The sequence below is a fragment of the Pyrgilauda ruficollis genome, unplaced genomic scaffold, assembly GCF_017590135.1.
Source record: "Pyrgilauda ruficollis isolate IOZ18807 unplaced genomic scaffold, ASM1759013v1 scaffold27, whole genome shotgun sequence".
NCBI classification, from domain to species: domain Eukaryota; kingdom Metazoa; phylum Chordata; class Aves; order Passeriformes; family Passeridae; genus Pyrgilauda; species Pyrgilauda ruficollis.
In genome coordinates this window covers 1,432,873-1,448,055 of record NW_024524044.1, presented here as the reverse complement: position 1 = coordinate 1,448,055, position 15,183 = coordinate 1,432,873, and the positions used below count along the sequence as shown (strand labels likewise).

The window sequence follows — 15,183 nt, the reverse complement described above, 5'->3', positions numbered from 1 at the left end:
AACCTTCAATTCTATTAAGCTTTTTACTTAAAAACAAGGCAAAAAAAGATAAGCAAGCAATGTCAGGTTCTTTTCATAGTGCATTGTTCAGTGTTTGAATTTCAGGAGAGACAGTAAGTTTCCTTCAGTGTGGCAGCTGTGATATAATGTAAAGGTGGGAATAAAGTGAATGAAAAATAAGATGAAAGCTAAAATAAAACTTCCTTACAAGTAAGCCTTCATTTAAACTGCTGTGATTTCAGACTCAAAAACCTAGTAGAGAAACAACAGTTTTGGCTTCTCCCTGATAAGAGATGTGGTGACCTTTCTACATTTGCACTGCTGATTCCCAGATTTGAGGCTTTTGGTGGTAATTGAGACACATGTCAAACAAATGGGATAGCTTTCTGCTTTGAATAATAAAATATAAAAGTCAATGCCTTTGAAGTATTCAAAATAAGCAACAGTCTCCAGGAAAAATACGTTTTATGTACTCAGCTGTACAAAACCTGAAAGAACTTGGTGTTACATCTTCAAAATCTTACATAGTACAAGAACCATGCTGAGCTGCTGAAGTCTTTCTGCTCTGTCTTCCTGTCCCGCCATCAGTGAAAGTGTAATCCTGGTGATGGGTCAAAGGATGAAAAGACTGAATTTAAGTTGCAATATAGGCTAATTGGACAACGTGAATATTAACAAAATACATTTTAATTAATCTTAAAAAAAAAATAGGTTAGATCCAAAAGGTATCAGTATGTTTTCAAAGGTTATTTTCGTTTTTAAGAGAACTAAGGCAACATAACATGACTGCTGAACATAGTAAGTCTCCTACCACATCTGTATATAAGTCTGGAAACAAAACAAAACTTTGAGAAGAATTTTCAGAGGTTTATGTGCAATGTCAATTGCGGTGGTATTTGTGACTTCAGAAAGTTGTGGGTACCAACAGAAGTGGATCTGAACAATGATAAAGAAAGCCTTAATGATCTGTCAATCATATGATACACAGTACAGTGCTTTTTATCTTGGAATTAACCCTAGTGTGATCCCACAGACCATCTGCAAATGTAGAACTTCAAATACATATTACAGTTCAGTTTCATTACTTCTGGAAGTAATTGTATGGCCATTTTCTGGATTTATTTATTTGCACATCTCTCAATTTGTGCAAGGAGATACTGCAAGCAGAATATAGACAAATATACATGTGTGTAAAGCACATACACATATATGCCTATATGTTCATGTTCATAGGGTATAAAACAAAGTAAAAGAAGCAACATCTATGTAAAGGAATGAGCTATTTCAAACAGAATTACCAGAGAACTAGTGGGTGAATAGTGACTTGAATTTGTGACTTTGTTTTTGAGAAGGATATGTTAGCTTGTAATTTTCAGAAAAACACCAAGTATGACTAGAGTTTCCTTTGTAGGGTGAGTTTGGGGAATTGCTGTCTTATAATAAAATATTAGTATGTTATCTCATTGAACAGTATGAGTGTGGTAGGTGCTAGAATAGATTTTTATTTACAGATTTTTGACAAAAGGAAGGGTTAAGAAACATGGCTTAATGGGACAAAGTTATTGGAATCTGAACTTGGGATAATTAAAATAATAAGTAAATAAAATTAATAATGATGAAGGGTAGTTATCTCCAGGACAGTTTGCCTGAGAGTACTGGATTTGTATCACTTGCAGTCTTAAAATCTATATTTTCTCTTAGTAAGGAATTTTTTATACATCATTAAGTTAAAGTTTTGATAAGTGCTTACTTTAGAAGTTCATAGCAAATTAACATAATAATCTGTAAAATATGTGGCTCTCTTAAAGACTAGTTAATGTATACACTTGCACTCATTAAGGTCTTGTAGTTTCTGTAGGTTTCAGGGAGGCTAGAAGGGATCCTTGGATGATTTAGATTGATCTCTGGAATAATGAAGTCCATAGAATTTTGCCCAAGGACCTTTTGCTTCCAGGTTATTTCCTAGCTCTGAATGCTTTTTAGAGAGAAGAAAAAATGTTTCAGTATATGGAAAATTTGACCCGTGCACAATGCAGTCCATGGTAATGTTTTTACTGTTTTTTGAACCCAACACAATTTCTCTAAGATTACCACTGATAATATACTTATAATTTTAGAAGAAATTGGTTTTTTTTGGTAATTAGAGATTTTAAATCAATGCAGTGCTGCCACTCAGTCTTTGATGCATGTTTAGGAAGATATGAAAATGGCTAAAAGGATCACTCACTGAGGGAGCTCAGAATAAGCTAAAGTGAAAATCCAGTTACATGCAGTATGGGAAGCTCTCACTGTTTGTTACTTTCACTATTTGTCTCAATAAGCTTAAAAGCTCCACAGACACCCTTGCATGGACATAATGAGCATGCTGTGTGGAAATTTAGCTGAAGGACTTTCACAAGTAATGCAAATAAACTACTGCTTGCAACTGTGCATCTTTCAAACTGCTTCTATTCCTAGCAGGCCACAGCAAGAAAAATGCCATGTAGGTGTGCTGTCTGCACTTTAGTCAATGATTAGATACTTCTGGCTCTGTGTGGAAATAGATAGAGCAGAAACAAAATAGCAGATATTTAGACACAAACCCGTTCAGTGACAAAGTGCCCAGAGAGAAATGCATCTTCTGCAAGCCAGTCCCTTTTATTTGTAAATAAATGAAACACTGAACTGCAGCTGGGGTTGGAATTTATGACACATAACTTGAAGCTTTGTAAAATTAGCTGGTTATGTTGGCTCCCTCTGCCACCATTGCAGAGAAATATTCACTCCTGAATGTAAATCATCTTTGCCTTGGACATATCCTGGCATGGTATGAAAGGTTAGATTTCTAGGCTCAACTTCCCATTCAACCTGCATAAAATATAATAATGTAATAATGATATATTTAAATATTTTTTCCTAAAAGTCAACAAAACTGGCAAAATGCTTAGGTTCTTGCTGCAAATTCATCTTGCAGCAAACACATCCAAATAATTATTTTTGTTATTCTTGTAATCTGTTCTGCAAAAGCAAAGGCACTAGATATCACTGCTCAAACCAGCAGATTTATAGTTAGGAAAAGGTGATAGGTTCTTTCCACACAGGAGAACATTAAATGCAACAAATTGAAGAGAAAGCTTAGACACCTTTATTTTTTCCTACTCAAATATGCTCCAAACAAAAGTATGTTACTTATCCATAAAAGCAATTTTCCTAAAAGTCTGCTGAAATCATTTTGTGCTCATTCTCTTCTTATTAACAGTCCATAACTGTAACTAAGGAAATGTCTGATCAGATCCTTCCCCTTCAGGGATTCTCAGAAAGCTAAGTGGATTGAGGTACGTCTGCTACTTTCTTTTGTATGAGTATACTTTAGATCAAAAATACAATATGCAGAACACTTTGGAGGCAGGCATGCTGTAAACTAAGTGCTGCCCCTTAAGAGTATAAATAGACCCACAGACAATTTGACTTCAATAGAAATATTATTTGCAAGACTTTACTCATGGTGAGCCATAAGTAAGGTTACCTTAAAAAAATAATATGAGAAAAAAATCTGTCTATCTATCTATCTATCTATCTATCTATCTATCTATCTATCTATCTATCATCTATCTTTTTTCCTAGTATAAATATATAAAGTGTCTAATTAATATATTACGACTTGAAACTTGGACATTGCAGCATGGGTCATTCCAGTCCTTTAATGTCATTGCTGAAATCCTAAGGAAATGGAAGTGTTTGAGACTGGAATTTCCTCATGTTCAGTTGCCTCCTTTTCTAAATAGTGATTATAATACTGTGCTTATGTTTTATCATCTGTTACCATGGAGATATTACCATACACACAGGATGGTTGCTCCAGTGTATACAATCAAGTAGGATAAGAGAGTTGATTAAAATGGTTCCAAAGATTTTCCTAATTGTCATAAAATATTCCTTGCTTTGGCTGTTTCTCACCATAAAAGGCAGTCAAGATAAACAAAAAGTCTTGAAAGAACTGAGTTAGGCTTCCTACATAAATTATTATTTAATGCTTTTGAATATTTCCAGTAGTTTCTTAGAATTCTTTTCACCTCTCATCTAATGTACTAAACTTCTCAGGACTGTGGGTCAGATGTTGTGAGCCCTTGTAAAGAATGCAAAGTCAGGAAATGACCTATGCCCATATTGCAGGAGATCAGATAGTGCAGAATTATCAGTGAGAGAGGGAAACATGTCTGTCCTTGATAGAAACCAAAAGAAAAACCTAAGATTGCTAGAATGATGATGTGTGTATGTAGACAGTCCTTATAATTGTATCTGTTGTTGATAAAATACTGATTGCTTGAATCATGTCCTGAAAAAAAAAAAAAGAAAGAAACGCTTTTTCCAGGAATTCTCCATCTTTATTTTAGGTGTTTGCAGTAAGAATGTTTGAGTAACTGTTATGAGTCTTAGGACTCAAATAATGGCAACAGTATATTCTTGATGCCCTTCATTTACTCCTTAGAGGAAACCCAGTTTGTGGAGGCATATGTTGTGCAAACTGAGCCCACATCCTTTGGTAGCAATATATACAATCCAAATCTGTCAGCAAATCACAACAAAACTGTGTGTATCTAACTAACATGCTGACAAGAATACCAATAGACACCAACAGGAGGCCAGAATTCTCACTTGTTTTTGAGCTCCATTAATTACATTATGGACAGCCTTTTCAGCCTTTTGTTTGGATGGAGTAAAATCCTACAACTGCCATGCATTTGATTGTGTTCTATCTGTAAATCAAATTTCCCTCCTTAATGGTAGTTTGTTTTCTAATACTACTGAAAAATGAGAGGTTTACATCTTCTGTAATGTTTAAAATTTTTATTCTTATTTGTAAATACATACTGCCTCTACTGAAAATGGAAGGGTACCCACTGGAGTCCGAAAAAATGTAGGATGCTGTTAAATTAACTGATTGATTTTCTTTGTTACTATAAAGAGTTTTACAGGAAAAAGGTCTGTATAGCCTATTTGAACAATTTTTTTTAATTACATATCTTAACCTACTCAATACAAATAGCATTCATAAACTACCTTTATAGGAACAATTTGATCATAGACAGTCATTGTGTTATTCACTAAAGAATAGAAATAATTAGTGTTCTACTAGTATTACTAGTATTCTACTTTAAATATTATAGAAATATTTCACACAGATATTTCTATTCACTATCTGTGCCTGCAAAATGCATTGATGGTTTTCTCAGCATTTTCAGAAGCATTTATTTCCTTTATCTAATTGAACTTTAAAGTAGCTTTTCTGAAGACTGGTGTGAGTGTCTAGAAATGTTTGTTGCTATGGCAGATTCAGAAAGCAGACGATAACCTTGATGTTTGCGCCAGCATTACTTTTTACAGGAAAATAGGTTTGGATGCAAAAAATGGAAATGTTTGAAATTTTATTGAGTATGTTCCAGTTTAGAATTTTTTGTTTGTGTGCCTCTGTCTACTGATACTAATGGGATTACTCTGCACTTCATAGTGACATGTTCTGGGGAAAGTAATATAGAATATTAAACTATCTTTATCATTGACTATGAATCACTGAAAAAAGACACTTGGAAGCTAAATATTTAGGTAAATAAACTACTGATTTTGAGATACTATTTTGTCTATCTTTATCTTTTTCTTTACAGACTACCCCAAATTCTGATAACCTTAAAATAAATGTCTGAAAAGCCCCCAGATGACATTCTTTATCATATTCACAACGTGTTTCCATGATATAAAACTCAAGTTGACAGCATTGTGAATAGAAAAGTTAGCTGTAGATTCCGTGTGATTCACATGTTACCTTGCAAATATGCTCACATTAGATTCCAGAAATAAACATTAGTATATAATGAGATAGACCCTAGTGGGCAACAAATCAGATGAGTTTGCTAAGTGTTTGAAAAGAAGAGCTTACATTTTAAAATGTAACAAACTTTGTGACGAGCAAGGGAAAATCTCCAGATTGTCTCAAAATTGAGCATTTTGTTGCCACTTGGCAACAAAATGAGTGGGCGTTTGAAAGGTGTTGGAAAAATTCAAACACTATAGGGTGCAAAAAGCAGAAATCTCCAGCTAAAAGCCAGAGTAGTTTGAAGAGTGGTTTTGGTTTTCTTATACCCTTCTAGCCTGAAGGGTATTGGATGAACTTAGTTAGATGATTTTCCCCAAAATTGTTAGAATGGTTGTGGGCTATTAAGTCCCTATTGTATTTCCATTTCGGAGTGGAAAGAGAGAAAGAAGGAGAGAGAGAGGAAGGAAGGAAGGAAGGAAGGAAGGAAGGAAGGAAGGAAGGAAAGAAGGACTCTCTCTTGTAGCTCTTGCTAAGTGCAAAAGAAGGGTAAGAAGGATTCAGGAAAACTCTGCGGAAGGAAGGGCTGCTTTTACCTGAGATCTTTCAATTAGTTATAAGTTCATGGCTTAATGCTGAGATATTTTTTATGAAACTTACCCTTATCCTTGAAAATGCTTTGTATCCACTTAAAATCAAACAAGTTTTCATGGATTTCTGGTTTGGTTTTTCTCCATCAATTTCACCTTTAAGTTTCGGTCACGCATATTGCTACTAAACTTGGGGTCAAAGAGGAATGGATGGGTGGAATCTGTTTGTAACTGCACTCTCAGTATACCATGTGTTTCAAAACTAAAGGCAGAAATATATTTTAAATGTAAACTGCATTTATGCCTACAACACTGCTGGAAGTAATTTCCACACCATGGGGACCTCTTCTGAGAGAAGCAGGGTGCAGCTGCAGAAGGGTTTCCTTGCAGCTGTATACTCAGTAAGAATTTTCCTTCTAGGGAAGTGCAATTTCTAATTATGAGAGGATCCTTATTTGGCATAGGAATGTCAAATTCATCTGCTTGTTAATAAAAACATTTATTGTCCACATTATGATATGGTGTGTATTGGAGAAGAGCTGTCTAAGATCATTATGCAAACTTCATTACTAGCTCTATATATTCTGGAAATGAAATTTCATCCTTAAAATGCTAGACTTAGCCTGTATTTAAGATTAGCAGAAAAAAATAGCTTGTTTTCTTCCACTTTTTTTGTTTGTGCTTATGTTTGCAATTTGTAAGTTATTAGCAAATCTGTTCAGATAGATCTTGGCCTATAATTTAAACTAAGTGGAAAGATAACTGCCTCTATGGGAAGCCAAATAAATTGGTGGGGATCTGCACAAATCACACTTTTGTTCCCTGGTTTTAGATAATAAAATATTTTTTCCCCCTGCTGATAATTTTATTGGGAAAATTAAATTACTGTGTATTTATCAGATTCATAACAAGCATAAAAATTATTTACTCATTGCAATCCTAGAAAAGATCCCTAAGTTGGAAATTCAGTGACCTTCAGGCATCTAAGCTTGAAATTTTAATCTAAACCCCACTGACTAGTGCTTACCTAACTCTCCAAATTCTAAGCTTTCAAGGTGTCTTCCCATCTCATATCAAAATTCTCTAATTTCCTGTAGTGTGCCATATATGTCATTCTGTGAGTCTGTGCTTTAGGAAGGGCCTCTATCCACCTTGTCTTCCTGGAATCCAGAAGACAGACTAAGACTGTGACCTGGTAGGCATGTTCTGCAGGGCCAGACTCCCAAAACCTTTTGTGGAGGGGCATGTGGATGTTCACATCTGTGTGCCTGGATATAACCTGCTAACTCAGAGTTCCCTTGCATGAGCTGCATAATCCTGGCTGCTGCTCCTTGCTTTCTGTGTTATTTCTGCTTTGTGTAGCCAGTCTTTGGTTTACTGTCTCTTCTTCAGAGGTTCATGAGGCTGCCTTCCCGTGGCCATGGGAATTTTGTGTCTTTCTACAGTGCTATGCACTTTCCGTGGGTTATCACAGTGTAGTAGCAGCCCACTGGAGAAATGCCTTGACAAGTGCTTGATACATCTTGAATCTCCTGTAACTGTATGAAGGCATCTTCCCAGGCTTGTATTCTCAGCACATACAAAGCATGTCTACTTGTCTCTTTGAATCTCTTTCCAGATATCTTTATGACATTATGTATTAAAGTTTTTCCCTATATATGAAGGTCTGTAATATACATGGGGTACAGGGTCTCCTGGGTTTAGCATTTTTTTAGGCTATCTTTATTTGCTGCCTATTCCAAGAAGGGAATCTGGCCCTTTGAAATATTATTGAGATTATTTTTTTAATAACATTCACTATTCAATCCTTCAATTCTACTTTGAGTTATATATGTATGCAGTAGGATAGTGAAATGCACTCCTTATGTATGTAAAAACCCTTCAGATGTTCATGGCAGTTCTGGAACTTTAATATTCAAGTGAGTGGGAGGTTTGTAAGAAGGCACTGAGCAATCAATTTTTCTGGTCTCTCATATCAGAAGAGACTAATTTTGAGCCAATCTTTTCTATATGGCAGTACAACAGTTAGAGTAATTTGTGCTAAATAAAGGTCAGTCAGAGCCACAGCTGAGGGGCTGCAAATACTTAACAAAGCACAGAAGCTTTTGCTGAGATACTTTTTGATCAGAATAACTTGGCAATCATGGGAAAAGGTGAACTCTTATGGGTCCTTGTCCTCACTTTTCATGCTCCTTAAATGGATAGTGTCAATTGCTTTACCCCTTCTAAAACTGGCTGATGCCATACAAGTTAACAAGACTCTTTACATTGCCACCGTCCAGTCAAAATGATTGCCTCCTTTGAACCTTAACGAGACCCTGGCCTTACTGAAATTGCTCAGCTTTTCCATAGATACCACCGGAAAAATGGTTGACTCTTTTTATTCTTTTTATTTGTGCTTTTAATTCTGAGAAGCTTTTAATTCTGAGAAGCTTTCTCTAAATGGTTTTATTTATGATAAAGATCTGATTATATATTACTTGTATATAGTTATGTATAAAATACAAATACATTTATAAATCACTGTAATGTTTTAGGAATATTTTAGTAACATCAAATAGTATACAGAGTATACAGAGATGAGTTTTGTAATCATACAATTCCTAAGAGTATTAGATTTTCTGCTTCCAAGAATCTGCTTTTAATTTTCTGGATACCTTGTCTTCTTTCCTCAAGGTCTCCTTATCTTGCTTGATTGTGGAATTTGAGGAAAAGAGTTGATCTGTCACAGAGCTTAGTCAGGAACGACTAGACAAGCCAAATAGGTATTTAAAAAAAAAATCATAAATATGCCCTTTTTCCTGCTCTTGTGAAGACAGACCATGAGAATGCCGTAAGTTCTTTTAACAATAAATAGTAAAAAGTGAAATTACCAGTCTATCTTTTTTGTCCATGCTTATGTGACATTTCAAAGCAATTTAGGAAAAGCTATCTTTCACTTAGGCAAGTATAGCCCTTAGCACACAGAATTTTGGGTTCAGGCATCAAAGGTCTAAAAGGTTAACCAATAGGGAGATATCATTGTTATAATTAATTATATATCATGTATATCATGTTATAATTAATTTGTTCTCCAGCTTCCCTTAAGCTGAACATCATAAATGAAGAGACAATTTTGTCTGAAGCCAAACTAGTGTGACAAATTAACAGACATGGTCTCTATATAACAATCAGTGTTTTCTGATCATTAGTTGTATTTGCTTAAAACCCACAAGAGTCCTGTTGTGCTTATTTCCACACCTCTGATGTGAGCCTAATGGTATCATATTATGAAGTTTACTGTGACTCACTGAGGAATAGCTCTATAAAAATGTTGGAATTATCAGTACTTTTTAATATATTCTGCATCAGAACACCCATTTGTTTTTTGAGATATGGCCTGTACTTTGGAAAGAGGCCAGTATTAAAGCTTATAATTTTCTTCCTGATGTTGTATTCAGAGTAGCTCTAGATTTTATTTGCATGTTGAACCTCAAGCCTAAACAATTTTAGATTTCAAAGTGATGAGGTTTCTGAGTTGCTTAACAGTCTGTGAGAAATTTTTGGTTTTGTTTGCATAATCTCAATTAAAATAAACCTTCTATGTTGTTATAGAAGAGTTAGTGAAGTAGTCCAACTGAGACATCAGTTCTCTCTTGGTCTGAGATAGTTTTGCTTGACAAACATGCTCTTGCAAATGGCTGTGATAAGCTGAATTTGTTGATGTTCTTCGTGCACACAGATCAGTATGCAGCAGCTGTAACTGCGTCTTCATTTTTCTAAAGTGTGAAGAATGTAAGTGTTATAGAGGGAAATATGCCTGAAAATCATAACTGTCATTTCAGATTTGATATCACCCTCAGAGTCCTAAACGAAGTGGTCCCTGAAAAGTTTGAATACTGAACACTTTTATTTTAGAGGTGTACGTGTACTTCTGCAATTAAAAGCACGCCAGACTTGCTCAGAATGTCTGTTCGTCAAAAGGTGGAATTTGGATGTTATGAAATTTTTCTGAGCTGAAATTTGGCAGAAAATGTTATTTCAGAAGCCATTTATTATAAAATTGAGTTTAATGTATTTTTGCCATTTCCATGTAGGAATTTAGATTATATTTCTGTGCTGCCAGAACAAGATCACTTAAAAAAAAAGGTCTAGATATTTTCCACAAAGCATTTTTCCTATTTTTTTTGCACACTATATCACTATTGTCCATCATGAGGTAGTAGAATGCATAAAATTTATTTAAGCTTTAATGCCCAGTGTTACAGTGAAAATTTGTACAAAAATAGTTGTAAGAGAGAAGAAACACTTAGGATTCTTTGCAGCTTAGCATGTTCCTTTGATTTCTTTTCTGATTATATTTACCTGACTTAAAGCATGACTATCATGTTTTAGGTAATAGAAATATTGCATTGCCCAAATCTTGTCTGCAACAAATAGGAATAAGAATGTAATGGCAAAGGTTCATTTGATTTAATAGACCTTCCCAGCTTGTCTTTGAAATGTCTGAATGATGTGTACCAACAAGTAAGGAAGTTCATTTGATGCAACCTTAGCACAATCCAGGAGGTATTTTTTATTAATTTGCACTGCCATGAAAAAGCCTACATGAGGCCATTCTGGGGGCAAGCCTGTTCTAGTCTCACAATTGTTAACACAAGTAGAACTGCAAAAGTGGTGGGAAGTTTTCAGCTTGTGTTTACAGATCTAGAGATACCTTTGCATGTAATAATGGAGTTGCCCGTCTGGCCTTAATGTATTTAAACAAGTATTGTAGCTTTTGAGACAGATGGTAAAATCATCAATGAAGGAGTGTAGGAAGAGGCAGCAGCTAAAAAGCTAAAATTGCTGCATCCCAAGATTGTTTCTAGGTTTATGAGTTCTAACCCACACTTTTAACTACAAACAGGTCTGATTTACTTACTACTGGTTATCTAGTTCCTTGTGATCACAGTCATTGTTTAGAAATATTTCAGGTAGTTTTCAATCATATATATATATTTGTCTTCCTTCACAGCAATGTATAGGAACACCTTAACCTGTGACTGTGGTCACCTGCTCGGGAAATAGGCTAAAAATTGCATTGGTTTGTATTCCCAACAGCTGACTTTAGGATGATCTCTTTAAGGTGCATTTGTGGTCAATGCAAAACCAGAAAGATAAATGAATTCTGTAGAAAGTGGCTCAGCAGGGTCTTAACATCTGTCACCATTAAGAGCACAGAGACTGAAGACTAACTAGTTAGTGCCTAGATTTAGCTACAACACACACATTATTTCTTGCATGTATTTTGTCAAATTACGAAACTATATTACTGGTGCTTTATTGGAGTTAGGCTGTTGCTCCAGGTTGCACAACTAACTCTTTGCTGTGATACTGCTAATATAAAATACCAAGTATTCAACCTTGTTAATTAATATGCAGTGTGTCATTGTAGAAAAGGCTCTAAATTTGGATTCTGATGGTTGACCTTGTACAATTTTACTGACATACAAGTTGCATTTACATTTTAAATAACTTTCAATTTTTTTTTAATATTTTGAACTGAATCTGCTTTCTAGGATACACAGGACTTATTTCCAAATTGAACAGGACAAGAAAGTATCTTCCCAGCTAGGAAAAATAATTATTGACTTGCTGTGCAGATGCTCTAGCTTTAAAGAATCTTAAAATCCTAAATCTGTGTCACACTAAACCTGTTAATGTTGCTTTTCTTTAGAGCACGTGTGACAATACAAAAAATTGGCGGAATTTATTATGAAGAATGAGAAAAGGGAGGAATGTCTGACAGTAAGTGGGTTTGTTCATAAGCTCAAAGATATTAAGATTCTTTTCCTCAAGGTGCAAATGATAACAGTAGAAAATGTCTCCTTCGAAGTAATATTATTTATTTTCTGTATACTATGGGGAATAAAACAAATAAATGAAGGAAGGAATGTGCTTGCCTGTTCCCAGCCATAAATTGTTCAAAATAATTTGAGTTGTCAAGTGTACAAGATTGTATACTGTTACTTGAGAAATTATCTTCTTTCATATGTTACTGTATTCTCCTTCGTTTGTGCTCTTTTTCTGGTTGATCTAGTTTATTTTTTTCACAGGTTCATGCAGAGAAAAATAGGTTTTTTCTATTTTATTACAGCATAGACGCTTCAGCACATGTATTAGAGGTCACTAAATAGGGACCATATAAATTTCTCATAGTGTTGCTTACATGTATTATCTGGTATTGATTTATCATAGAATCATAGAACCATAGAATGGCCTGGGTTGGAAGAGTCCTTAAAGATCATCCAGTTCCAACGCCCTGCCATGGGCAGAGACATCTTCCACTAGAACAGGTTGCTGGCCATCCAGCCTGGCCTTGAACATCCCCAGGGATGCGGCATCCACAACGTCTCTAGGCAACCTCTTCTTTTGTCTCAGCACGCTCACACTAAATAATTTGTTAAAGATATCTAATTTATATCAACCTTTTTTTTAGCTTAAGGTCATTACTCTTTGTCCTATCACTACGTACCCTTGTAAACAGTCCTGCACCAGCTTTCTTCTAGGCCCCTTGAAGTGCTGGGTGACTGCTCGGAGGTCTCCTCGGAGCCTTCTCTTCCCCAGTCTGTACAATCAGCCTCCCTCAGCCTCCCTTTCACAGGACAGGAGCTCCAGCCCTGTGGTCAATTTAGTGGCTTTTTCAAACTCCCTCTAGCCAGGTCCATGACCTTTTCATGCTGGGAATCTACTGCATGGCTTTCTGTTTTTTTGGTTTTTTGGGGTTTTTTTCTGAAACATATTATTAGTGTAAATAACATGTAAATACACTATCTGCAAATTTATCCAAATTATTTTTTTCCCCACTGTGCTTTCTATGAAAATACTTCAGGAAACTATAGAATGTTTCAGTCCTTATTAGGCATGTTGCAACTGGCTTCATATCAGCAGTCAGATGACCACTACTTGTGTACAAACTAGCAACACCAGAATTAGATTTTCAGTATTGCGTTGCTATTTAAAAGAGCTTTGCTTTAAGCAGAGAAAGAATTCTCTCTTGCAAGAAAAAAATGAGCTTTTAACTTTGCATTATAGTTTAAAGTAAAAAAAAAAATTAAAATATGAATGGTTGCTATAGTTCCTAATACTTAGTATATCATAATACTTTGTGACTTACCCAGTGTAAAAGCTACTTTTTCCTGCCTGAGGTAAAGCCATAAGAGATGTCATATTCTAGGTATTTTAGGTACACATTTCTAGTGAAGCATCTTTTTACACATAGAACATCTTTATCATCTTATCATAAAGATGTGGAATTTGAATTTAGCAAAACTACTGAAACAGCATCTTATTTATAGAACTTAAAATTGGTTTGGAAAGATACATGTTACAATGACTCAGATAAAAGAAATATTAGATAAATGGAGAATCCAATTGTTTTGGTTTTTTCTCTAATCCTATCTTTAGTTTATATCTTAAGGAATGATATCACTAATGCCTTGTCCTTGTTTACTAGAAATTAATGATTTTACTAGTGTTTCGGGGACCTTCACAATTTCCATTAAACTGAAGGTTTGTTTAATCCAGTCACACAAGATTTTCTAGGGTTCTTGGAGAAGTGATACATAAAGATATTAAACCACATTTTTCCCTTAACAGTAGATTACTTCCACTTTCATTTTTAATATTCATGCAGTGATTTATGCATTCACATGCTTTGTAATTTGTTGTTAAATTTTCCTGCCTATAAGAGCAAAGCTGTGTTGCCAGTGAAGATACAAGTTGGGACAATATGAAAATGGGAGATATGGATTTACCCAGAAAATGATAGAGTTCACAGTCATACATTTTGTTAAGTTGATGTTTGTTGAGTCTAGAGATGTCAGTCATTTTTACACTGAGTAATTGGACTTTATAGACTGATTATTACAGTGTATTAAAAAGGATCAAAAATTTAAATGGCCAAGCACAACAAGAAAGCTGTGGATTACATGCCTCTTGCAGCAAAATTAACGTTAAATAGAAAGAGAAAAAGTGAAGGTGACTTCTACTTAGTTCTTGGTGTTTGTGAGATATGAAGTGCAATTTAATTCACAGATGGAACAGCATTTCTAAAATATCCTAAAATTAGTGTCTCCTTGAAGAGATGAATAACACTGTTAAACACAGTACTCCCTGATGCATGAGCAGTGAGAGATGCCTTGCTGTGCAGTCTAATCCGAGTCTAATCTTTGCAAAAAGTTGCATCTTCCCCAGCTGAGAAACACTGAGAACCTGCACTGGATCCTCTGAACAGTGCCAGCTGTGCCAGTCTGTCTACAGGTTTCATGTCTTAGTTCTCATTACTTTTCAAAAAATGCTACAATTTCTGTAGATATCAACGTTCGTGATTTATTAGATTATTTTTTTAATTTTAGTTTTGGGAAGTGGGGTGTGAATTTGAAGGTATGTTATTGAATTAGTATGAAAATAGTAAACACATGACATTCCTTGATCTTCAGTTGGGAAACTATTCTAGGAACTTCTAAGAACTTCATATTTTTTTTCCAGTTATCTGTAAAAGTCTCAACTGTTGACCTGTTTGATCATTGTTATTTTCATGGAAATAGTGACCTCATTCTTTTTAACCTGCTTTGTCTTTCAAAATAATTTTCATGTTGACTTTCCTTTTTACTTTGGGCAAGTCTATGATGGCACCAAATGACTGTGTAGATGATTCAATTTTTCTTACTTCAGTCTGCTTCTAAAAAGTATAGTGACTCTTGCAAAATAACACAGGCAGCCATTGTGGTTTCTTCTATAATTCATAGAACAGTATAAAATGCAAGAAAATTATCTCAGAGA

The 15,183-nt window shown here is 35.0% G+C and overlaps 1 protein-coding gene across 5 annotated transcripts in view; it reads left to right on the top strand.

The window, feature by feature from the left end:
• Nucleotides 1–15,183, top strand: part of IMMP2L (inner mitochondrial membrane peptidase subunit 2) — a 407,353-nt gene that overhangs the window by 370,536 nt on the left and 21,634 nt on the right. Inside the window, exon 6 of one of the 5 annotated variants that reach the window (XM_041471577.1) lies at nt 3,239–3,314. The exons of the other annotated variants lie outside the window; for them this stretch is intronic. Coding sequence (XP_041327511.1) covers nt 3,239–3,304 — 66 coding nt within the window. The 3' untranslated portion in view covers nt 3,305–3,314. The remainder of the gene's footprint in view (nt 1–3,238; nt 3,315–15,183) is intronic. 5 annotated transcript variants of the gene reach the window in all.